Source organism: Atractosteus spatula, chromosome 17, assembly GCF_055471065.1.
Source record: "Atractosteus spatula isolate fAtrSpa1 chromosome 17, fAtrSpa1.hap1, whole genome shotgun sequence".
Taxonomy (NCBI): Eukaryota; Metazoa; Chordata; class Actinopteri; order Semionotiformes; family Lepisosteidae; genus Atractosteus; species Atractosteus spatula.
The window spans coordinates 6,654,086-6,680,947 of NC_142722.1; the positions used below are offsets into that span (position 1 = coordinate 6,654,086).

Here is a 26,862-nt window from a genome sequence, read left to right on the forward strand (position 1 = left end):
TTCATCCCTTCATTTTCTTACCGATTCTTCCAATTCGGGAAGAGTCAGAGCCTATCCCAGCAAGCAACAGGCACAGGGCAGGGTCCATCCTGAATGGAATACAGGGCAATCACACAGCAGGCACCTAAGGGTGAGTTTTCAAGAAGCTAAATAATCTACTAGTATGATCTTGAACGGTGAGAGGAAACCCACACACACCAGGGGAGGACTTACAAACCCCACACAGAGAGCACCCCAGGTTTGGAATTGAACCCAGGGCCATGGTACTCCGTCATGCGGTGCCCTGTCATTCTCAAATGGTGTGGTTTCTTGTGTCAGTGGGATTTCAGTCTGTCTAAATAACAGCTTCAGTTCAAGGACACTGTACAATTGAGACAGGCGACACCGCTTCAACATGATCAAGTGTGACCCTTGTGATTTTACACCGGCTCTAACACTTCTCTTAGCATTTGTCCACATGTACAGCCACTGATATAAATGTTCAATTCTAAAACGTGCTAGAAAATTATTTTAATCCCAGTCAAGATACTTTCATTTTTTAAAATGAGTTATAGTACTTTAATTACCTTATTGCATATGGTAAACCGTTAGGAATGTTCACAATTTCATTCAGACTTGATGTCGTTGCCTGCTAAATTCGCAAAAAGCTGTTTAAGGTCAGCAAACAATGTGATTAGTGGTTTACTGGACATTTTGTCCCGTACTGCAAAATCGAGCTACCAGTAAATAGCATTGCTAATTCATTTTATTTTAATCCTATTAACGACCTGCTACAGATTATTTTTTACTATTTTAATCTTGTACAATACTTGGCACATTACTTTTGCTTCCGCTGAAATTCAAATGTATTTTCTGCGCACAGTATACCGAATTAACTTAAATACAGAGTGAGTTCAGATAGACTGTCGATAATAAAAGACGGTTTCTTCTAACAGGTGTCCAGTCCGGGGTGTAAGGTCTAAAAAATGTCCAAACCTTGGTGTGGTATGGCAACGTGGCTACATTATTTAATAGTTCTAGAAAAAAAATAATCTCTTGAACAGCAAATCTGCTTAAAATACTTGGGAGTTATGTTCCAATTAATTTTAATTTGGTCTCTCATTTTTTCAAGACGTGTTCCGTGAGTTGTGCCCAGAGTGGCGATCCTTTAATCCTCAGCTCCAATGACTGATAAACTAAGATGAATTAATTATTTAAGAAATCACCAAATCCCAGTCCCCAGTTTCGCAATATCCTTCCGACTGATGAAGGGAATGAAGCACTTCGCTGCTCGGGAAAGGGAGAGATTCCACTTCTTTCCAGTAGATGGTGATGTTTACAGCACTTCATCAATAGCGAGTATAACTGAGGACATTTTTAAGCGATTTCCTTTGATAATTCTGACCAGCAATCGATTTTTGGTCATATAATAATTTAACATGATCAGTTCTCTATACATTAGTGTATTAGTTCTAAACTATTAACGATAACAATAAAGCTAAAACAAGTGAAGCTTTTTAGTCTTGAACACAGAAGCCTTTGGAGAGGAGCTAAATACAAGCATCCACAATTCCCAAAGGCACTGTCAAAGTGAACCCAGTGGATTGTTTTACCAAATGAACAGTGAAATACAAACCAGTGGATGTACATGGAAACCACGCAAAAGTGTATTTGACACAGAGAACAGGAGGCATTTCTTTACGCAAAGGGTTGTGGGAGTGTGCTACTTAGCCGTGTTGTTGAAGTTGATAACAATGGCTCTTATAGCTGTGCTGTCTGTTGCATTTTCCCACTGTGTTTGACACTGCATCTGAGTCACTGTCACTGCAGCAAAATCTCCAACAGGATCAAAGCCGACTCATCTACTGGGAGCCGAACAGAATTCCAATCAAGGGCTTCCAGAGGTGAAAGGTTAAGTAATTACTTTTTGACACTTGATCCCAATGACTTCTCAACTAGGGGGGTCCTAATGTCTGCCCTTAAATCCCTTCTCCCTGGAACGGGCTTAGCATCAAGATAAGTACAGAGAGTTTTTCTGAACAGAACCATCTAGACCAATTTAGGTATAGTTGTCAACCATTAATGCAAAGAATGACAAAAAGCAAGACACTCTGAGGCTTTGCACTACAATAGGCCTCTTTTCCTACAACAAGGAACACATAAATATATGTGCCGTTGCCTGTCCTGGACCCATCTGAAACTGCTGGGGAAATTGAAAAGCATGTAGTTAACGGTCTGTTGTTCTTATCTGTGCCACACACTAGTATCATGTAGAAATATTTTTTGTATACACCAAGTTTTAATAGCTATATCGTGCATGTTGTAGATGCTATTTCCGCCAGTGGACAGCCTGGTCTGGCATTGCTGTTGGTATGTACATTAGATGTCACATCTAGGTTACTAGGGTGGCTAGAGCAGATAGGTTTTGGACATAGATGTGTTTTGAAAGTATTAAATGCCTCTAGGAAACGGTGTGTAGGCACAGATTACTAATAGAAACTGGTACCCAGAACTACTTTTCTCCAGAGGTCCATCAATGCCCATAGCTATTGAGTTCGCTTGAGGTTGGAAGGCGCTCTGTCGGATCTAGGGACAGCTCTAGTCTTCTGGCACTCTGGGCATGTCTGACAATGTGTCCGACATCACTGTGTAGTACTGACCAATAAAAGTGTGAGCTAACTCACAAATATACCAAAGAACAAGTAACGGTTTATTCCATGCTGAAGCCAAAACGTGTCTCGTTTTCTTTTCAGCCTGGAATAAGCCTTTGGAGAGGAGCTAAATACAAGCATATTTAGCTTGTATTTAGCTTTACTTGTTCCTTTGCAGCCTAGGCATGCTGACGCAGCTCCCTGCTCGAACGTCTTTAACTCTCAAATATGTTTCCTGGCCATCTTGGTGCCCTGCCATTAACTGCTTTGTACATTACTGCGTACAAATAGGCGCTTGACGGTTTCCCCCGTCATTCGTAAAACATGCTTTTCCACAGCATCGTTGTTCCCTCCTTCTATTAAGGCGGTTCTCTTAAATAGTGGAATAAGAGACAAACCATCCCTCTGTAATTTACCGATGTCACTGCCCACCGCCCTCTGCTCGGGCCACACGCATCCACATGAGAGGAGATCCCCGCTGTTTTTTAGAAGCGCCGCTTTCGGTGCGATGTTCTGCCCGGGTCCTCCCACATACGTCGGGCAGTTTGTCAACCTGGTCTTTACTCGAGTCCTTGCCGTCTACTGGGGTTGAAACTTGGACATCGAACACATCCTGCAGACGCAGTATTTTTGCAACAAGTCATTTAACCAGCAACTCTCTGCCCCCAAAACCATGTCATTCGGCAAATTTAAGACCACCATGTACGTCAAGTTGTTGTTTATTTGTGTTAGGACGGGCAATTACGTCCTCTCTTGGCGAAACAGAAATGCGATGTTAACGTAACTTAAGTGAATGTGCACAGTGATTAAGTTTGTATATAAGGAATTCGCACCCACCAGCGTATATTTCTGTGACATTGCCGAGTTTCTGCACTACAAAATCGATGGTTACGAACGGTATGCCCACTACAGTCTGATCACCATTACTTCGTCCAAAACATCTTTGAAGACGCGGACAGATAAAACGGCAATCCAATCTTGTACGACAATGCAATTAAAAACAATTCTCTTATCTCGTCGGACTGATGATTTATTCACTCCCCGGAGGGAGGGGAGTGTTTGAAGACTGTTTTGCCTCTCCGTCGGGGAATCGAACCCTGCTCTCCCGCGACACAGCGGGGGATACCTAATACCTAATACCTAACTTTATCTGCGATATAATGAATTGACCGAACACCACACAAACTGCACAACTGCAAAGAGTTAAACCGAATGAAAGAGTATTTAAAGCGTGAATAACGTCAAAAAAAAGTTATTTTATTAAGTGCTCACCGCTCGGGAAAAGATGGATAGATACTAGTAAAGCAATTTCATAACTAGCACTTGGGTCAGGAATATATTTCAGTTACAAAGCTTTAGTTTTCAAAAACCGTCCTGCCTCACCGTTAGCTCCGCATTGCGCTACAGCACTCCTAACTCCGCGTCCTGTTTTTTTTTCCCAGTACTTTTTAATTGGGCTTCCTAAGCCCGTGAACGCGCCTCCTCCTCCTCCCCTGTGGTGCGTGCGGGTCCCCGAACTCTGTGGGCGCGCCCCCGGACGATCCAGGTGAATGGAGAGCTCGAGCAAGCAGGGGAGAGTGTGAGAGCAGGAGCGTCGGTCCTTCGCGTAATACCGGGCAAGGAGACAACATGGAGAAAAATAAGCGAAACACCCATAAGTGGGCACCGGTCATAATGACAGCTTCTCTTCTATGGGTTTCGGGAGCTGGAGGGCATAAAGTAAGTAATGAAAGCCTTAAATGAAAAGTTAACTTTTAATCATTTCAATTTTGCTGTTGTTAATGGGGAGCAATGTCTACAGAGAGTCTTTCAGCCGGAGCTAATCCAGAAAACTGGCATACGAACTTGAACAGTCAATGACAACATTCTCAAGAGTGTTCTGATTGTTCTAATGTATAGACATGTTCGTGTCTGCCAGGTCGGAAAAAATAACATTTTTTTCACACATGATGTTCATAGGCAATGCAATTACCATTTTAAATTTTTGAAACTCGAATTCTTTTTTTTTTTGTCCAACGTCCTACACGATATGTCGTATTGCGTAGCACGGGGGAATGCGTTGTGAGCCCAGAGACTGTGCCAAATGTGTTTTGCATTTTCTGAAATTTAAGTCGCATTTGCTGTAGAAATTCTGTACGTTATCGGAGCCCAGTCCCGTGAGGCAGACTTCTCCAGCTGATAAGTAAATGTTTTGATATTCGCTATCCCAGAAAAGTGGTCATGTGCAACCGTTTTTCTTTCTTTAAAAGCTTTTTTCCCCCCTCCTTTTTGAGAAGGCTCGGGGGTTTAAGATAACGAGCAAAAACTGTTTGCTGTAAATAGCAGTTAGTGTGCTCAATGACAAGGCTGCGCTACAGGACTTCAAACGAAAGCTCTAATGAGATATTCACACCTAGACACTATGGAGCACAAAGTCTTATTAAAACTCAGTGGGGATCTGGTAAGTTGACAGTAAAGCCAGGACAATTAGCTCCAAAAGGCTTCAGAGGCTGCGCTGCCTCTGAGACGAGTCGTACCGTCTGTGATCGCGTTGCTTTTTTGGTAGACTCGTAATGTTTGGCTGGGGATTCTTTCTCCGCCTCACTTTTCTGTTTACTCCACTAGTCCCCCGGGAAAAGACTCAGCAGATGTTCAATAACAGTTCAGGTCCAGCTGTTCGTGCTACGCAGTGTGCCCACCGTTATCTCCAATTGGAGTGATCGTAGCCGAAGAAGCGCACAGCGCATCACATACTGTACGCAGGGCACTTGGGATGATTAGAATAATGCACAGTTATTTTTGTTTGCTTGTTATTACAGCCATGCATGTACTGAATATTGCACCGAGATGACTAATACACGTTTCTGTCCTCTGTGAACTATATTATTCTTATTTAAATCCGACATCCTTTCCTTGGGTGTTTTGTGAACAGCTGGGCTGTATCGCAGTGTATCCTTGTTTTCCAGCTCTCCTGTGATTTCGGTCTGGTATGTGGGCCATTCAAATTAGAAACACATTGAGCAGCTCCAGCTCACCACTCTTCCCAACCAGTACGCATTCGGACTCCTCTCATAAGCTTACAAGAAGGCCATTTAACCTGTATTAGCCTGTTTGGATTCTTAGAAGCTAATTGCTCTCAGGATCTCTCAGGAAAGAATATGACTGAATAACCTGTTCCAGACCCCCACACTCCTTTGTGTAAAGAAGCATATATTCTTCTGTTCCCAGTCTGTTCCCCAAAGGACTGCCAGTCAAGTCGGTAGTGTGACTTTGGTGATACTTTATGTACAGGGGATACCTTAGCCAATGTGACAGTCATGGATTCAAATTTTCAGATCAGGTATATATAAATATAACCATAGACAGAAATCTTTGGTATATAATACAATACACCCAGAATGTTGATGGCACAATACAAACGATTAAGGGCACTTCAGGTGATGTTCATTCTTAGCAAATTAGAGGTGTGTCCATCAGTTTTGACAGTTAAGACATCAGGAGACAAACTAGGCTCCACCAATTAAGCCAATTAAGTGGCAGTAGTAAAACTATCATTGACATATTACAGGAAAACACACTTTTAACACGTTAAAATAACTTTGTGTAACATTGGTTTATAATGCTCTTTGGCAGACAATCTCACGTCTCCTAGAAACATCGTTTTCCCTGAATTGTCTTGGTTAAAGGGCTCAGTTGCTTGACTTGAAGGGGATGTAGTTTACATATTGATCACACATTACCTTGGCGAATATGTTTAAATTGTCGTGCTTTCTTTCCATGAAAGAGCTCAACTGTCTTTGTATTTAATGCAGCAACTCCCTGTCTCAAATGTCCTGGCACCGATTCCAGGTTTCCTTCTGCATGCTGACTAAGACATAGCAGGTTGCTGCTTCGCAGAGAGAGGTCCCAAGCAAGATTGAGCAGTCTGTCTCCTGACAGGTCATATACTTAATTTTGCTGTCTATTTAGCCAGGAGAGTCACCCACAGTTCATTGCTTCAATGTAAATAGACAGGATCCTGGACCCTCCTGACTTTTTGATGTCCCCTCCCTACCTTTAAAGACCTCTTTGCATGACCTTACCATCTGGGCACACTTTACACTTCTGGTCCAAAAAGTTAACTCAGCCTTCAGCTGGGAAACATGAGAAAAAAGGGCAAGAAGTCATTGCCAATGGAATGGTCAGCTACAATTTGGGAATATTCAGTCTTCAGGAGCTCTTGGGTTTGAGTTTTGCCTTTGCTTTGTCACTTCAGAAAGGAGCTAAATGTGTTTATTATTACGTTCGAAACAGATTGTTTACTTTATTTTAAGAGTGATAGCACAGGATCCATGGGAAGAACAATGCTTCATTTCCATACGCCTAAGGCATGGTAAGTGTATCGTTAATTAACAATGGGGGTGGGCGTTAACAGATCTCAGTCCAGCCAGTGCCATTAAAACTGAGGGTCTTTTGACCCCAGGTTATGTAGAATGTTCAGTTTCAATGCGAAGAGAACGTTTCTGTTCTGGTCATGAGATAATGGGTGATTTGCAGCTTCTCTATCCCTGTATAGAATCATGTGACTTCTCCTGCTACAGAACCAAAACAGCATTAAATAAATACTTTTGAAATGTACACATACTATATACTATACTATATATATACAATATACTGTACAGTATACAGACTGTTATGCGTTGGCCATTTTTAAACAGTGTGAGAATGCGTGTTAATTGCCCCCTGCTTCTTTGCGTGATGTACTAACACTCTCCATTGTGAAGTGTCCTGAATATTCTCTCTTTTTGCGCCATGTTAGTAATTAGGACATCCCATTGCTGTAGAAAAAAGGGGGCTTGGGTGGTTTGATAAATGTGCAACAAACCCTCTTGTTTATTGAGCTGCAAAAGACACAACTTTAACTTTACTTTGCCAGCTTTCTTTGCAATTATCTGCTTGAGGAGTCAGGCTAAATTATGTATTTGTTTTGTATGTAGGTACGTTTTGGGAAGGACTAAGGCGAGTGTGAATGAAACATCCATCTGGTTTTCGCTTTTAAATTCAAAAGTTATCAACTTTTAAAAGGCAATGCAGTATAAGGCCGAGTCCAGTGAGTAGATGCCATTTTCACAGTAAAGCCTTACTGAGTTGAAAGCTTCTGCTCTTTGTAGTGAAGATGCTGAGTGCTGCCACTAAGGGTTTTAATGTCATTGTGATTCGGAAGGGTCAATTGTGTTGGATGTATTTAGACGACATTCCAGATCTGGAAAAGATTATTGTGCTGAGAACTAACACCTGGATTAAAATGCCTGCCCACTCCTGTATTCCATTACTGTGCTCAATTATCTTAAAAGAAACAAGGCATAAACAGTGAAAGCAAAGCTAATTAGAATGCATTACTAATTTGTAACCCCCCTCAGCCACCATAAACAAAGAAAATAGCTGTGGCATTGGAGGAATGTGAGTGTTCATGTGACGGCCACGTTCAGTCTGTCGTAGCCCCCTAAAAACCAATAATATCATTCTTTTAAATTCATTCTGTTGGTTGCATTCAAAATATTTCAGTGGCTGTTGAAGTATGCTAATTAGAAAACCCAGAGAAAATTCAAAGCCGACTTTTCAAAACTTATCCAGATTACAGAGTATTAAAAGTCATGAAGCCAGTTTAAACCTAGAGAGTTCTTGAGCACACAGGCACCTAAACAAAGTAGTGCAACACAACACACACACACACACATTTGAGTTATCAGATAGCCTAGCAGGACCACTGACAGGCATACTGGAAAATAATCATACTGACATCACATGCAGCATAAAGAAAGAGAAAATAAAACGTGTTTCCTTAATTCATCTAGATAAGAAAAACATTTTTTTTTTACGTTGGTGTGTTACAGAATGCAAAATGCGGTTTGCAGGAAAATAATTATTTAAGACCATCAATAATGGATTAATTAATAGTAGCTGTTTTGCTACCATCACAAACCAGGTCAGTCACAAAGTATTGTTCGTATGTTGCCATAATACAGTATTTCCATCTCTGTCAAAATAGGAAGTTATTATTTAGGCCAGTGTAAAATGTCTCTCATTACACAATTACTGAGATGGATGTTTTTGAACAAGCAAGAAATGTATTGGCGTTGGGGGAAGATTAAAAGAGTCCTGAACTCCGTTATTTAGCTGTGAGATGGAGGGGGTGGGTGGGAGCCCTCGTGTGAATGGGTCCCGTATGTTTTGGGAAGCAGATGTCCTGGATGATGAAAAAGGTCCCTCTAATGAAAGATGGCACAGCGCCCATGGTTTGTAAGCCCACCCCCAGTACACCCATGGTCATGGCATAGAGGGAGACACATGGGGAGGCTGACATCATGAGGAAGGTATGCAGTAAGTAGGGGGTTCATGTATCAGGGCCCTGGGCAGCTGTGGAAGAAAGGTTCTAGAGCCCTCGGGATCTGAAAGCAAACCAGTTCCCTGGCTGGAGACGAGTTGCCTTGCGCTAGGCGAAGCTCTCAGAAGCAGTAGTGTGTGGATTAACCGGGGGATCTGTGGACTCAAGCGAAGTGTGCACAGGAAGGGGCGAGGGGGAGTGGGGGTAGGTGGGCCTGAATAACTCGACGGTCCTTCCCGGCGCTGGCTGCGGCCCGGGCGGGTCGGCGCGGAACCGAGCTCGAGCACGGTTCCTCCCACAACTGGTAACTAACGCTCGCAGGGACGAGCCGCCGCCCCCCTTCTCTGGGGCCCACAGAGGCTGTTTCTGACAAAGCCAGGGGCGTTCGTGCATGTGAGAGGCAGAGCGCTGGGCTGCAGGATCGCTTGGGCTGTCTTGTCAGCCCTGGCAGTGGCATCCTACAACGTGCAGCTCAGAAACATGTCATGTGATGGGAGCAGTAAAAGGAGAACAGTACATGCAGTACTTTGTGGGGAAGACTATCTCATTTCATGGGTTTTAGTTTCCAATAATCCCTGTTCAGACAAAGATTGTCATTCTTATTTTTCCTTCAATAATAATGCCTAGACGGAGTGAATATTGTCAGTGGATGTGCGTTGTTTAGAGGGGGAGGTTGTTTTCACACTGAAGATGCCTCCCGTTTCATTTTCCATTCTGCACTACTCACTCACATGCTGAAAAAATCTATCATGGCAAGTATCATGTAATAATAATCCCCAGAATTGCATCACATCTTTCATACCATAAAATAATGCCAAATTTGAAAAATAGCCATGTCAAAGTACAAGCTTAATTAAGAGAAAGAAAATTCCTTCGGTTGCTATGAAGCGATTAGCCTTTATTAGCAATCCAATACAGTTTAGTGACATATCCAGTTAAAGTTTTAAGACCGAACAAGTCTATTGCATTATGAACAGACTTGTCTGACCTCAGAACCTGTACCCAAATCATATTTTCTGGAACTAACAGCTGCCAGTAAATCCCCTGTCTTAAAGTTAAATCCACTGTAGAGCTGGGCTGAATCCTACTAATGCTCACTCATTGACGTCAGTCTTAAATAGCAGTTATTACAACCAATGTTGAAAAGCACAATACAAATGCAAATACCATACATTTTTCTTCTGGTTCTTCTTCTTCTTCTTATGTCTTACCTTAAACAATGGGTTTCAGACTGCGAATCCCAAACTTGAAAGTGCCTCTGCTGCCAGAAGGCTGAGATAAATGGATAGGCCTAGAGGTGAACCCTGTAGGCTTTTTCTATACGCATTTCCGTATTCATTTCAGAACACACAACACATGGAATCTGAAAAAGATGTCTATACTTAATAGTGGAAAAGAAATCTGTCTCTGAAGGATGTAGGCAATGGTGCTGGACAACAGAAAGGTCTGTTTGAAGCCTATAGTTAGACCGTGACTCCTAAAGTTAACCGGGAGCTAGACGATTTAGTTCTTTATATAAGAGCAAGAGGACTTTAGATTCACTCTGTATCTCTCAGGTAGCCAATACAATTAATGAAGCACAGGACTTAGGCACTGAGGATGAGGAGTTTTAGTGTGCAAACTGCAGAAATCCCAGCATACTGAACCCTATTTAATATCTAAATACCTAAGTAAGTTATGAAAGCGGTATAATCTGTCTATGTATCACTTCTTTGGCATGATAGCAAGGACATTGATTGGGGATTGGGCACTATTATATAGATGGCAAAATGATAAACTGGTGATCTTTCTAATCAACACATGCTCAAAAATAGCACCAAGAGATGAATTATTTTTCTTTTCAACAGTAAGTTCAATTACTTTCCATAGCAGTTATTAAGAGGCATTAAGCAAATCCTCAGTCTTATCATAGTTTAACATAGGTAAAGAAAATTGCATCCTAATCTTAATCTTGATATGTGTTAAGTGCAGATCTGCATGAATATTGAATAGTAGAAGACCTTGCAGAGAATCCTATGGATATCCTAAGTAAATCGGACACAAACAGGAGTCAAATCAACAAAAAACAGTACCAACAATCCCTAGACAATCCAGTGGAATGTCTTTATTGTCAGTATCAAAAGTTGCTCTTAAGTCCAGAAGGAGGACAATATAACAACATCAGAAAGTATGCAAAAAAGAGGAGACCATTCCACCAGTTTTGGTAGATAGTGGCTAAATAATAAACTAATCTTGTTTCTTGAATGGAACCAGAGTAGTGACTTTAACAACACGAATGGGTAAACTGTTCCAGAATCCAGAAGTGTTTAACATCCAAGTCAAGCAAGTTGGCTGAACAGGAAAGTGTGTTTCCCCACAGTTTCAAACTGGGGACCGTTTGTGTGAGAAGCAACATGTGATAAACACTACACCAAGGACACCTGTGGAAGAGGTGTTACAGGCAGTAAGCATCAGCGAGTCATTCACTGTCTTAACAAAGGTTTCAATGCTGTGTCTTTGTCTAAATCCAAAAGTTCAAACAGCCTATTTACATGATCTACTGCTTATGCAAGGAATTGCCAATGAGTAATTCTGAAAGATCTCCCGTACCCACTGTATTGGCAAAAGAGCCAGTAGATCCTGTTTCACTCAAGGATATCAGTCTTGTTTTGTATGGTAAAACTGTAAGGAAATGGCACTGCAGAGTATTTTTATCATGAGAAAAACCTTAATTTTTAATTACTGCCTTATTAGTTTAGGTCCATGTTTGCAGAGGATCTGGGATGCTTGGCATTATAAGAATGTTGTCTTCCAATTACATGGTGGCATTCTGAAACCTATTCATGTTTATTCTACCATGCAGAACACAGATGAACAGATGCCCTACTCTGGTGGTACAATTATAATTGTGGTACTGTGTTTCTGTGGCACAGATATTAACCATAAAATGTATGAAATATCAGAATGTCTTTGCATTGGTCATGTACATAATCTTTGACTTGCATGTCAAAAAAATGTGTGAACTACAGCTTCATAACAAAGAGTGAAATTTCAAGCAGGGTTCCAGGAGTACATTCTCTCCAGTACTTGCTCTGAGAACTTGGCCAATCTGTCAGTGTACTAAGCTTAAGTTCCCTTGGTGAAGTTATTCATGCCCTTCTGTAATATACTGTGTAACATTTTAGAAACAAAATCAGATTATGCATTGTTTTTGCCTAGAACGGCATCCGACCTCTGGAAAGGCCAGCATGAGAAGCCGCCTGTTTTCGTGAATGAAAGTGCTGTAGAGTCTATGGGATTCCTACTATTCTTACTATCACATTCCCAAGCTGACTGAATGAGTCTCAGATCAGTGAATCTCCCCCTTGTAGTAAATAACAAGAGCTGCTCTGAGATTATACACTTGACGGTGGTTGTGATCGTTCCAGGTTTGGGAGGGACCAAAGTCTGAAGGACAGCTTGGATCAGGAATTTTTGAGCTGGGCTTTCACAAGGCAACACCAAGAAATTCACTGGATGTAATTCAATTAGTGGCGATTAATAACATCTTGTAGGGAATAGTAGTCCACTCACTTCTTTCTTCTCATGTGGTATTCCTCCTGCACAACAACAAGATCTTCTTATTCTGAAAAGCCAACAGCCATATCACCCTGCAACTCACAACTGGCAGCCCACTGAAGCTAAGCAAATGTGAGCCGGGTCAGTACCCAGATGGGAAATGTCCTGGGAAAAACTAAGGTTGCTCCTGGAAGAGGTGTTAGTGGGACCAGAAGGGGGCACTCTCCCTATGGTCTGTGTGAGTTCTAATGCCCCAGTATAGTGATGGGGACACTATGCTGTAAAAAGGCGCAGTCCTTTGGATGAGATATAAAACCGAGGTCCTGACTCTCTGTGGTCATTAAAAATCCCACGGTGCCTCTCAAAAAGAGTAGGAGTGTTACCCCAGTGTCCTGGCCAAAATTCCCATTGGCCTTTACCAATCATGGCCTCCTAATAATTCCCATCTCTGAACTGGCTTCATCATTCTGTTCTCTTCCCCACTGATAGCTGGTCTGTGGTGTACTGGTGGGGCTGCACACTGGTGGAGGGGAGTCCCCATTACCTGTAAAGCACTTTGAGTGGAGTGTCCAGAAGGGCACTATATAAGTGCAAGGAATTATTATTAATTATTATTATTGTTAAAGGCTGTGGTTGCTTTAGCCACTCCGTTGATGAGACTCTCCAATTGCAGAAGTGTGTAGTACAGTAAGAGATTGCAGGGACTGTAGTGTAAATCAGCCTCACGGTCTCTGTATGGATTAATACACATCTTTTAAATCCATTCAAACAAGGTGCTCACCCTCCTTATCCACCCTTTCCAAATCGAGCAATGTCTCTTTTAGATTATATAACCTTATCTAAAAGTTCATCTTTCAAGATGAACACAATATTTCTTTGAAACATAATAATAATAATAATTTCCTTCATGGATCACCAAGAAGGTCAGCTAGATGTGACTGGGGATAAGAGTTCTTAAACTATTGTTTAAACTTTTTTCGCTACAGGCTTATAGGCACTGTAGAGCATATGAAAACCCTTAAGGACTTTGGACATCAGTTGGCAAGAATACTTCTTTTTAAAAAAATATCAGTGGTTGCTGATACAGCTCAGAGCTGTTACATTTCTCGGGAAAAGAACTCTCTTCCCTCTCCTGATGCAGCTGATGAAATAACTTTGTTAACAGAGACCCATTCAGGTCAAGGGAACTGGAGAGGTGTGAGTGTGGGGGTTGGTTTTTCTATCAGAGAGATGTGAGAGTGCTGGTACATCTCTGCCCCTCATAACATCCCTTTTCACAGAGAGCCGCTTTGAAGTGGGGGTCTGATATGTAGCAATGCAAATGTACAGTAGCAAAGCAAACATTCACCAGCCTCCAGCTGTGTCTGTGTAATGTGAACATTTGAAGAATGGGTGTAGCAGCATAGGTTTGGAGCCTTAGATCTTCATACTGATAGTGAATTTCAGTGAACTAGTGGTAGAGCACAATAATCAGGACTGTCATGTGGGATGTGACAGGCTGTTGTTGTACCCTTGAGTAAGGTATTCAACTAAGGTTGCTCCAGAAAATGCCCTGCTGTCTCAATGGATACCCTCTGTCCTATCAATTGTAAATGAGAATTTGTTCTCAAATGAATTGTGAAATACTAAAGTTTTACTATTATTTAAAATAATCTAAGCACTTCAGGAAGTAATAAAAATGGCTCACCACCGATAACCCTTGTGACCTCAGCACCTTGTGGCTGTTTTGAGACACAGTGAGATTCTATCCATTCTTTTCATTAAGTGGCTCACTGTTTTAAAATCTTGTATATTAATTATGCATGCCCACGAAACAGTGGAAATTGACTACTTTTCAAACAGGGTGACAGACATTCTACATACTGTCTGCATCAGGCCCTTCTTCAGCGCCAACATCCTATATACAGGTGTCTCTGGGTCCTTCAGCATTTCCTCAGTGTTCTGTTATCACTGTTCTGAAGGCTATCTACTGTATTTAGAGACAGCCAGGCTCTGTACCTGTTGAGTTTAAACAACCCTGAACTTTTTCTCATGACTTCCAGCTGTTTGTAGATACGGCATACAGGAAAGGGTCCTAATAAATGCAGGACTCTCTAGAATGGCTGAGTTTAAAAAGCAGTGCAGAGGACATCTGAAATCAATTTACTCACAGAAGTCTCCCCGGCTCCTCACACCTGGAAAGAATTAAAAGGCAGCATGGCTGAAGAAATACCTCCCCTGGGTTGTGCAAGCAAGCAGTGTGCATCTTTGATATCCCGACAGAAATAGAGGGTGAAGAGTTCAGCCCAGCACATATTTTCTTACAGAAAAGCAGTTTGTTTTCAGGACAGTTCAAGTTTTTTTAAATATCTGCCTTGGTAAATATTAGCTGTATTTCAGATGAGCATTTTTTTCTTCTTGTTTAATCACAGAACTTTGGACTCTTACTTATTTTTTTTAGGATTGATTGAAGAAGAAGATGTCAAAATAATTACATAAACAAATTCACCAGAACCTCTTTCTTGTACCTAAATAGTTCTATTCATCTGGTATGTAGTCTAGGTATTTTGTCTGTTGTCTTTGTTTTACTATGTTAAAAACTGGGCTGGTTGTGTTGTTATTAAGCAAGTATAATACAGTTAGATAACTAATCAGAGTTATAACTAATGCAGTTGCTTTGGTCACATTTTAGATTAAGTAACATATATGAAAGATAAATAGATTTTCTATTAATCAATAATTTGCTACAAACTGAGGTTCTGTAGAGAGTTATGAAGGCATTTTTAGGGTTTGAATCATAATTTGTGTTGGTGTGATCATTAGTCTGTATGTATAGATACTTTAACATTATAGAACCTTTTGTGATGAATTGATATTTGATAGGATATGTCTTGAATTCATATTTATGAATCTTAATCCAAAGCTTTACTGCTGCATCTAATGCAAGTGGAAATTATAATCATGAAGTGATCAAGTCAAGAAATTGTAAATAAATCTTGGTCTGCTTGCTGTTGAAAAAGAGGAAATGTGTTTCTCTAATCAGTTCTTGGTGTTTTGCAGCCATAGCAAACATTTTGAATGGTATCTCCTCTTCTAAAAAACATATAAACCCAGGTGGAAGCAGCACAGCTACGTTTGTTCTGTCACATCACAGGCTGTAGCTCTCTTGTTTTTATCTGTCTGTTTTTTCAAAACACCAATTGGCGTATCAGTGACAGAAGAGCTTGGTTTTCTGAACCCTGCAGAGAATTCCACACAGGACTTTCAAGAATTGGGCTTGGCAGGATTTCGCTTTGTAGATACAGTTTTTGCCATGAAAGGTCCATCATATGTGGTGTTGAGTCTTTTTAGAACTTCTTTATTTTTTTACAGTCTCGCATCAGTGTGTCAGTGCAAACGTGATTTCAGAATCAGTAGCTGTTAGGACCTACAGTGATAAGAACAAACTTGTTAGCGTTGTCGTCCTTAAGCATATACCAAAAAACAGAATATTTCAAATTCTCTTTGAAACATAGTGCTCTATACCTCATGATTTCCTCGCTCCTTAGGAAGTGGACATGTGATAAATGGTTGCTGGTATGGTTTCCTGGTTATGTTCCTGCAGATTCCAGTGCCACTGTAACAGAAAAAAATGTGCTGTACTTTTATTAAATTAGATAGTCAAACATTTTCTAATTAAAAGCTTTCAGTGTTGCAAACCCCTTAAGGGAAAACTTACCATCCTGGCCACCATCATTGAGCTTATATTAAGACTTGTTTTCTTACTGTTGTCCCATGAAGATGCATTTGTAATTGATGACTCTACACCCAGCAATCCTGATTTCTGTTCGGGGCTGTCTTAACGACTTTGATTTAAGGTTAAAATAAAAAAATAAAAGTAGTGCTTTAAAAAAATCTGGTTTGGTTTTAAATGGAGGGGAGAATTCTGTCTCTATTTAAAGAACCATTAAAGATTCAAAAACAATAAAAAATGTCTAAAATCACATTTTTTGGTATATGCTTGTAAAATGAAGGGTCAGAAATTCAGTGACCCATGAAATGTCTGCCATCTGCCCAGGGCGGTTCTTCATGGCAGAACATTTTTTCTAAATCCCTTGGGGGCTGTATTTCGGCATGTATATGTGACAGCAGGAACTGATTACAATTCAACCTCTGTTTTTGTCATATTACTTGAAAGATCTGTAATATCATACTCCAAGAAACCCTCTTGGCCAACTTTATTTTGTTTTTGGAAGCCCTGTCAATATGTTCTGAAGATTAAAGCTAGAGAATGGCTTTCAGTTTATGGTCCTGCCTGGAGATAAAAAAAAAAGGGAAAACAGAAATGTCTGATGGCGCCGTCCTTTGGATGAGATGTGAAAACGAGGTCCTGACTCTCTGTGTCATTAAAAATCCCAGGGTGTTTCTCGAAAAGAGTAGGGGTGTAACCCCGGCGTCCTGGCCAAATTTCCCCCTGTCCCTTACCGATCATGGCCTCCTAATAATCATCATTCATGATGTGTGGGTTAACTCACACCCACGGGCAGCTTCAGGTTGACCCGCTGGTCGGGCAGACTTGCATTAAAAAAAAAGATTTTAGATCGGTTCGGGCGAGTGCAAGTAAAAAAAAAACCAACCCGCGGATCCTTACTAGTCATTAATCCCCATCTATAAATTGGCTTCATCACTCTGTTCTCCTCCCCACTGATAATCCCCATCTCTGAACTGGCTCCATCACTCTGCTCTCCTCCCCACTGAGAGCTGGTGTGTGGGGAGCGTACTGGTGCACTATGGCTGCCGTCACATCATCCAGGTGGGGCTGCACACTGGTGGTGGAGGGGATCCCCATTACCTGTAAAGCGCTTTGAGTGGAGTGTCCAGAAAAGCGCTAAATAAGTGTAAGGAATTAATTAACTTACGTCTAATGTTGTTCTGCATTAAATTGCATATATACTTTGTACAAACAAGACTATAACTTCTTAACTGCTACACTGCGCTTCTTGAATACTGAATGGATTTTAGTTCCATAAATATAATGAAATGATTTTTCCCTCAAACAGAGTCATTAGATAAGGAAAATGTCGACAACTAAAGTCAGTTTCTCTCACATGCTGTCCCCCAGCCATAGCTTTGAGGCCCCAGTAAGAACAGAGTTTGGATGACGGGGTGGCAGGACAGATATTCCTGCTTCCTCACAGCTCCATGGTACTGGGTTTGATTCTGGTCTTGGACATCTGTGTGTGTGGGGGGGTTTCACATTCTTCCCGTGTTCAAGTGGATTTTCTACAGGCACTGAGTCCCTTGCCTTAGGCATCCTAATAAAGGGTGGATGGGGCAGAGATTCAGAACACAAAAGAATTGTTTAAAACAGCACTGCAAAGGGGTTTTGTATAGTTGTGTGATTTGGGCAATCTTTCCAGTCGTTTGTTTTGTGTCTGCAGGTGTATTTTGATTGTGGAGCTGTAGTGGATGTTGTTGACGAGCAAGGCCTAGTCCTGTCTCCGGGGTTTCCTTACAACTACTCCTCAGGGACACACTGCGTGTGGCAGTTCTTTGTGCCTCTCGGTTACAGACTAACAATGGAGGTGTTTGACTTTGATGTGTTTGAGAGCCCTGGAAGTACGGGTGAATTTCGGCCAACTTCTGAAGCGATAGAGGAGGAGAACGCCAATGACGAGACTACACCATCCCTCAGAGGAATGGTCAGAGATTATGTGGCGACCCCGAACGGGCTGCCCAGACAGACACAGGTGTCTGCCACAAAGACCTCCTGGGGTTCCTCCGAACGACTTCCCCCGCTGCCTTCCAAAACGGAAGAAGTCAGACAGGTTTTCGTGCAAGAGCAGTCAACCAAAATGGAGATGACCAAAGTTTCCAACTCGGCCAAACGGTCGACGGACTTGCATCCGGGGATGAAACCGCAGTCGCGGCAGGCTGGAACTCGAGCGGAAAACTCTGTATCTCCGGACACCTACAGGGGCGATGCCAACCCTGACGAAAGCCTCTTCCCAAGGCAGCCAGCCTATGAGGAGAACGCCACATCCGTGCCCGCGACGAGCACGGGCGCCGCTGAAACCGGCGCGGAGACCCGCCCCTCCTCAGCAGAAGCCTGCCCCCACGACGTGCTCTACATATCTGACCTCACCACCTTCTCCTCCCGCTTCTGTGGCTCCAACAAGCCCACCGGCCGCAGGCTGGCGTTCGGGTCCTCGCAGGAGATGGTGGAGGTGATCATGGAGCTGATCACCACAACGCACTGGGGCCGCGGCTTCGTCCTGCTGTTCCAGTACCGCAACGAGACGGACGAAGCCGATGGCCACTTCCGGAAGCCCACGGCCGGCAGGACGGACGCGCTTCTCGCTGCCACGAGTGGGGCCGCCTTCTTCCTCGTCATCCTCACTGGCACGCTGTGCATCATCTTCAGGTAAGTCCAGTGTCTCCCTTACAGCAGCATTTGCCGACGTGATCCAGTCTTAACTCAGATCCTCCGAGCCACAGTCTTACAATCAGACAGTATTACTACAGTTATTTTATCATTTTTGTGAACAGAACTTTTCTTTCATTTTTGCAGTTCTTTCTAAGCAACGCTATTGTAGATTCGATACATCCCAGACTATCATGGATGTTGCAACCATTAAACGAAAGAACGGGGATTTGTTAATAAAACAAACTGGCACACATGTGCTTGGGTCTTTGATTCTAAGGAACAAAGGACTTGATGCTGATCACTCCTCCAGCCTTCCTTTGCCCACTGTAAAGTTCCTATTGACTCAGCTGGAGCTCCTGCCCTGTACAGTGTCAAACACGGTTTCAAATCGCCCACCTTAACAGACCTTCCATTTCCAAATGAAAGCAGGCAGGACTGAGGCACAGGCAACACCTGGTATCGATTCTATTTAAAAAGAAAAGGATATTTTTCTCTTCTGTGCAGACCACAAGAAAATGGAAAGGAAACAAAAAAAAGGGATTCCCAATTTTAATCCACTCTCCTGAGACAGGGATGGGGTTGTAGTTGTTTAATAGAAACAAGAGTAATATTTCAAAGGAAGACGTCATTTCTTTTCTGTTCCCTTCCTGCTCTTTGTTTGTGAGAACCATGCACACGACAGGTGAGCTGATGATGTCAGGTTCCCTACAAGAGCGTGCCTGTGAACCACAGGCTGGGATTCTCTGCTCGGTTCCTGTTCCGGTTCTTTCATATGAACATAAGAAAGAAAATGAAAGGAGGTCATTCACCCCACCCCACCTTTTTGGTTATTAGTAAGTAATGAAACACTTCACAGGTTCTCACCCAGCTGCTTCTTGGAAGTAGTGTGGGCACCTTTGACAGTGTGACTGGGTAGCTTGGTCTATATTCCCACAACTCTGTGGAAGGAGTGCTTCCTGTTGTCAGTTTTCAACTTGCAAAGTACTACTGTAGTTCTGCCAGAAACGTCTCTGTCTGAAGATAGTTATTCCATCATATGAGCCTCCTGCGGAAATTAGGTTAAAATTAACCCAGAAACGGGATTATTTGAACACTCGTGCTATTTGTATTGAACAATAAAATGACTTGCTTTAGCATTCCAGCATAGGACAGACAAGGCCACACACTACCTCTTAGTGGGTTTGTCTCGTTGGTATCAAGTTTAAGAATGAAAGCCTTACATTTTTCTTAATTAAAGATTGACAAAGAAACAGTAGTGCTGTTTCTAGAATCAAGAGGATTAAATTAAATCCAGTGAAGTTATGTTCAGGCTTTACAGTGTATAAATAAGACCTAATTTAGAATATTGTGCTCAGTTTCAGTTACCATACCACCAAAAGGATACCATAACAGCCTTAGAAACAGTTCAAAGAAAAGCAACTAGAACAATTCCTGATCTCAGGATTATATACAAACAGGTTAAAGAAACAAAATCCCTTCAGAGATTTGATCTAATGATTCTAAATTCTGTGGGGTGTAGCCAGGGTAGGCGCAGGGGACTAGTTCAGACTCGGCAGCGAAACAAGGACCTGGGGTCACTATTGCAAACGAAAAGGGAATTCATGAAGGAGGGAAAATAGGAAACGCATCTCTACGCAACCCTTCGTGGGTACCTGAATACAGACTTCCAGGCCAAGCAGTTGAACCGAAATCTGGGTGGAAATTTTAGATTCCGCAACTGAACTACCAAACAATCAGGAGGGGCCAAATGCCCCCCCCCCTTCATTTGCAGCCTTTCTTGAGTTCTTCTGAGCGGCGCAGTATTGGGAAATGGCCTCGGTTTCGATGGAAGGGGATTTTTGTGCTCTTCCGTGGGGGTGCTGGTCTAGTTCCCAGTGTGAGTCCTGCCCCTGGTCTGAACCCCGCCGACATAAAAATGAACCGATTCAACAAACAAAGGAAGCGCCCATGGCCTGAAAGAACATTTTATGAATTTATCTCATTAGGAATAACATGTATCGAATGCAGTCACACAAAATGCAGAAAGCACACCACACTTTAAAAAAAAAACCCAGCTTGAAAAAAGCTGCAGGTTGCAAGAACACCTCTTTGTCGCAGAAGGCCTCGCCGTGTTTGGCAGCAGTGAGGCCGTCTGGGCTCTGTCCATGTCCTTTGTTTTTCCACAGTCAAGCTTTGTGTGCCCTTTGCAGAAAGAAAGCAAAAAGATTTTTCTTGGTGCGAAAGGAAAGAATAATTCTAATTAGTTTTGGCGGTGACTTTAGAGCAAGGATACTATTGGGAAGGGTTCTTGCCTTTTTTGAAAAAAAAAACATTCGTGGGACTCTTTTGAAAGGAGGACAAACTGGGTATGTGTGGCCTTGTTTCTTATTCATAAAACAACCACATCAAGGCAAAATGGGAATGAAGAGGTGTGCTGGGATACACAACTAAAAAATGCAAAACAAAGCCCTGTCATTTAACGAGGCTCAGTGCTACTTTCTGTAGAGATTTTCTTAAGAAGTTAAAGGATTTTTTATTTGGATAAAAGATGAAAGCATCCAGCTATGTTTTATGTTCCACTCGGTAGACATGCCTAGCGAAAGTAGTTTGCAATTAGGATAGGATGACAGGTTACCAGAGGGAGAATCAATCTTGAATTTCTGTGGTCTGCCACAGCAGGGCGAAAAGTGTCATTTAAAACTAAAACGTGTGTAACCTCAGGTCAGCATGCCCAGTTTAACATACTTCAGTGCAAGCAGTTTGTCACAGGAGTATGATGGTTTAATCTTCCTAAACGTCAGAGATAACTGACATATTAAAAAATCGTCACTTGAAAAAGGTTTCCGAAACAGTTTTAAGACACCGTATGATGAGTTATATTTGGGTCTTTTATCCCCTTTATTTTCATTACAGTTAGTAATTGGACCATTGACAACAACAATACTCTTGTGAAACCATTTACTTTGTTAGAATCTAGTATTGAAAACCAATTCTACTCCTCCTTGTGCAGAGTAGTATTCCATGGTAAATACCATTTCCAAATAAATAACCCTCTATCCTGTTTTCACACTAACCATGTCTGAATCTCCTGATACCATAGAAAATGGGTGTTAACCCTACAGAGGTGAATTTCGTTATCAAATCCTGTTTCACAAAACACCTTTTTTTAGACCCAGAGAACAGCTTTCACAAACTGCGGAGTGTGGATTATCCCAGCATGTTGAATGCTTAAGGAAAAGGCCTACAAATCAAAAACATATTATCAAGCTGCCTCGGCCTTTTGTTTTGCAGACCAAAAATATGTCTGAAAGGAGCCAACGCCTGTTCATCCAACAGCCCAGAGGTAAAGAAAATATTCAGTCTAAATAACAACTTTTTTACATTCCTCTGTAGATTTTGCAATTCCAGGGATCAAGTAACATACCCCAATGTCTCCAGCCCTTGTAAAATAAAATACCTTGGAAAATGCTTTGACTGATTCATCTCACAGATTTGCAACTTGAAACACTCCGTCAAACATATTTTGTAGAACACCCACAAAAAAAGGGAAGAAGGTCTGACTGCCTCAGCTAAAACATCTGTTTTCTGCTAATCGGCATGAACTACATGTGGAGAGATTCGTTAGCGATTTCTGCATTGCATAAATTGTTTGATAATATTGGAAGAAATGGAGTACTAGGATATAGTTCTGCTGTTACAGATGTGTCGCACACCAGTGTCTCCTCAACTGCTCCTCTGCTGCTTTATTTACAAACATTTTGGTCACAAATTACGTTACATTTTAGGAGATAAAGCCCAGTGAGCAGTTCTGTAGTGTACACCAGGGGGTTCCCAATCCTGGTTCAAAAACATCTGGGTTTGTGTCCCATCTGTGCACTCAGTTTAATAACTGAACCCTTAATAGACCCGATAAAAGTTTAATTTGAACTCTTTTGATTGTTTACAGTTCCGAAGCATGTAGGAAGCTGCCTTTTTACTAATTCTGGTTTTAAGTAACTTTTAATCTCCGACCCCTGAAAAGAAAAAAAAACTTGAAAAGGTTCTAACCAAGCCAAGTTGGTTCAGTTAAAAAGTAAAACCAGCAGGAGGGTGAGTGAACCCCAGACACAGAGTACAGACTGAAAACCCCTGGTGTATACAGTCCTGCATTGACATTTAACATGTATTAACATCAAGTACATGTGGCAGAGATTTAGACAGAAAAAAAAACTATTTCCATAGGCATTGCTATACAGTACTCTACCACAGTATGGAATAAAGAATGGGAAAAAGAGCAATATCACGAAAAAACATCAATCATCAGGAGTATTCCAAAACTGATATTATTAGGTTATAAAATGAAACTGCGGCTACCTGTTTGAACCTGTGTTTGTAGTTGCAGGTGGGGGTTCAGCACTCCGGTGGGGATCTGAGTGAGCTCCAGTTAGTCAGTCAGCCCTGTATGGATGTCATCGCTGATGGAGGCAACAGCAACCAGTCTCCCAGTCCCACACACACAGGTCAGCCCCCCGGCCCCAGTCCTACACCTTCGCAAAGGTGGCATCGCAACGTGTAAAATGTAACACCAAATTACACTGACATTGGAGCACTTCCTGTTTGTTAAACATACAGAGTAGATGGAAAAAGAAGGTTAAGGCCAGCACATGTATTCAACAATTTCTCCTGGGAGGGGGTAATTCCACTGCGTATGTTGACTTAGAGAAATGGACAGAAAGTTGAATATGCATGTCAGTGTTGGCCTTTTCCTGTGCTTGTGGTGCTGTTGTTGGCAGCGGGTCTTCTCTTTTTAAGAATGGATGAGAGTGTTATTTGTGTGCATGAAAAAATTTGTGTGCAGGACAGGGGTGTTAGAAGGTGGGGTGGTCAATGGAAAAATGGGTTTGCTTTTGAACAATTTCAGAGGAGTCCAAAGTCTCTCTTGTGTGAGCTGTTACAGCTGCCAGGAACAGCTTTGTACAAGTGGATAAATTTAAAGATCAAGGCATCTGGCCCAGTTACAGTAACATGCTGACAGGGAATTTAATACTTTTTTTAGACTTGTTTGGGTTATGAACAATTAACTGTTTTATTGCAGTTCATACTCTAAGGCGATTCTATGCTACTGTAAAAATGAGTGGTGGTGATCTCATTTGCAATTATAGCCCTTTTCTGTCTCAAATGTGTCAAAATAGGAGTCACATGCTCAAGGGAGGCCAGCAGGTATATCACCCTGCAACTCACCACTGGCAGCCCACTGACACTAAGCAGGTGTGAGCCTGGTCAGTACCTGGATGGGAGACCTCCTGGGAAAAACTAAGTTTGCTGCTGGAAGAGGTGTTAGTGGGGCCAGTAGGGGGCGCTCACCCTTTGGTCTGTGTTGCAATGCCCCAGCATAGTGACGGGGACACTGTGCTCTAAAAGAAGGCGCCGTCTTAAGATGAGATATCACACCAAGGTCCTGAATCTCTGTGGTCATTAAAACTCCCAGGGCCTTTTTCAAAAAGAGTAGTAGTGTTACCTAAATTTCCCCCTGGCTGTTACCAATCAAGCCTCCTAATAATCCCCATCTCTGAACTGGCTCCATCACTCTGCTCTCCTCCCCACTGAGAGCTGGTGTGTGGGGAGTGCACTGGTGCACTTGGGGTGCTGTTACATCATCCAGGTGGGGCTGCACACTGGTGGTGGTGGAGGTGAGTCCCCATTACCTGTAAAGTGCTTTGAGTGCAGAAAGCACTATATAAGTATAAGCGATTATTATTACTACCACATTAAGGACCACGATTTTATATCCATAGGAATGTGTAAGTATTGTGATTTTTATATAATGAAGGTACTTGTGAAATTTATTTGTGAAGAACTTGTGTTTTAGGTATGTCAAGCAGTGGTGGGGCAGATACTTCCCACGATGCCGAGCTGGAGCTATCCTCGAATGGACTTATTGAACTGGAACTGGGGGCCGACGAAGTGTTTGTCATACCATCTGGACCTGCTCCAACCGCACTTCATTTCTCTCCTGTCATGGTGAGGATTACCACCGAAACTCCCTGTGTGGGCCTGGGGTTTAATTAAGGCATGTCACACCTTCATCCCGACTCTCTTGTCTTTCGTTTTGGCCAGGGTGTTACATTAGACACCTTTAATTCGAACTTTCTAACTTGAAATGCGTGGTTTTTAACGGCATGCAGTCCGTGTCTACCCTGTGCTTGTACAGTCACAGGAGAAAGCCGGTCTGGGTAATGAACGCATTATTTCCACATCAGCCTCTGTGCACCTGAGCCTCTCCTGTTAAGTGCTATTCAAATTGGACCAAGCCTGAACTCTCTCAGGTGGTCGATTATTTCAAGGTCTCTCAACTTCTCTTTACAAAGAGGAACTAATTATTTATAAGTCGTTTTTTTTTTTTTGCTGTGGGAATAGAAAGACTTTTTTTTTTACATTTCTGAGTTTTCACCAGCAAAGATGCCATTGTGCATGAGCCTTTGTGGTGGGGAAAAACGTCTCTACAACCCCTTCCTAATGCTTGTCTAGACAAAGTGAACTGTAAGCGATTCTTTGTAAGGATTATCTGGCTCTTTCTGATGAGAATCCCTCCGAGTAACAGCTGACTAATGAGCTGGGATACATGCCTGAACTCTACAGCTGACGTACTTCACATCTGACTAGTAATTAAACTCAATGGGCCATTTCAACGAGTGCCAGTGTGTTACTGGGATGATTTGACAGCTATGGGTTTGTCGCAGTTTTTGCCAACAAGTGAATAAAAGCCCATCTAAAAGACTCTCCCAAGAGCACGATATGGCATACCTGAGCCAGTTTAATTACAGCCCAGTAAGAGTGGTACATTATGGGTGCTTCCCTTCAATAAAATCAGACCATCTTGTTATATTGGTGCATATACTCAATTCATGCAGACCTCAGTTTTATACTTCAGTGTTTGAGGAATCAACAGTACCCCCTAACTATAATAGTAACTATACGTGAATGCATCAGAAGTATCTTTAAGTTAGTTTCATGTTTTATTCCAGAGACCAAAATAATGTTTGATTTGATAGACCAATAACTGTGAAGTCATTTGTATATCAAATGCTCATTGCTTATTTTTTTCAATTACAAATGAGCTTTGATTGTTGTAGATATCATTAAAAGACCAACAGCGCTTCGGAGAAACTCACAATATGCTGAGGAACCCGTTCTCTTCTAGTTCATTATTTAACTCTTAACTGGTCTATGGCAGCTGAAATAACCCCAAGATATGATAAAATAATAATCTTTTGTGAGAGCCTGGCTCAGAGGAGAAACTTAAAAACATCTTTTCTGAAACTGAAAGAAACAAACACAGGGACCATCTGACTTTCCTATGGAAAGAATTTCTTACTTATGTTTGCAGCTGGCTGCAAGTGATGGATCTCAGAGGCTCAAATGATTTCTTAAAAAAGCAAACGGTTGTAATGAACTCATTAATGTTATCTTTAAAGCAAACAAAAGTACCCTTTACTGCCTCTGAATGTTCTGCTTTTAAAAGCCTTTCGATTTGATTATTTCTTGTAATCTCTTTATGCACAAATTAAGGATGTGACTTTTTCTCTATCATTCCATCATCCTTGCTGATTAACCAAGCTGGATCAAAAGAGACATAATTTTACAAATAGGCCCCTGTATTCTCAATGGTTGGATCACACAGTATCCCAGTCAAAGACAGCACAAGGGCCCATGAATGGAAAAGACAGTGAAGTAAGGCTTTTATTGTTTCAGAATTTCTGATTTTTTAGCATTCCTTGAAAAAGAAACCATGGGTCATAGCTCACAATAATCTTCCCTTGATGTTTCCTTTTTAAAATGAAAGACTACATTCAGAGAAACAATGTGTCAATGAATGCACTGTCTTAATGATTAAAAATTGAGATTTGTTACCGTAGCCTTGTGATCGGAGGTGGTTCTGGTCATAAAAAGAGGAGGGGGCTCAGATCCCCATTAAAAAAAAACTTCCATATATATGAATACGCAAAAGA

General features: G+C 41.8%; 1 protein-coding gene across 2 annotated transcripts in view; it reads left to right on the forward strand.

Moving 5' to 3' along the window:
- Positions 1–4,219: 4,219 nt before the first annotated feature.
- LOC148818961 (uncharacterized) overlaps positions 4,220–26,862 on the forward strand; it is a 30,198-nt gene continuing 7,555 nt past the window's right edge. For both annotated transcript variants that reach the window (XM_088935871.1, XM_088935870.1), the window contains exons 1-5: positions 4,220–4,349; positions 17,910–18,892; positions 22,166–22,217; positions 23,250–23,373; positions 24,723–24,874. In XM_088935871.1, coding sequence (XP_088791997.1) covers positions 4,260–4,349; positions 17,910–18,892; positions 22,166–22,217; positions 23,250–23,373; positions 24,723–24,874 — 1,401 coding nt within the window. In that variant the 5' untranslated portion in view covers positions 4,220–4,259. The remainder of the gene's footprint in view (positions 4,350–17,909; positions 18,893–22,165; positions 22,218–23,249; positions 23,374–24,722; positions 24,875–26,862) is intronic.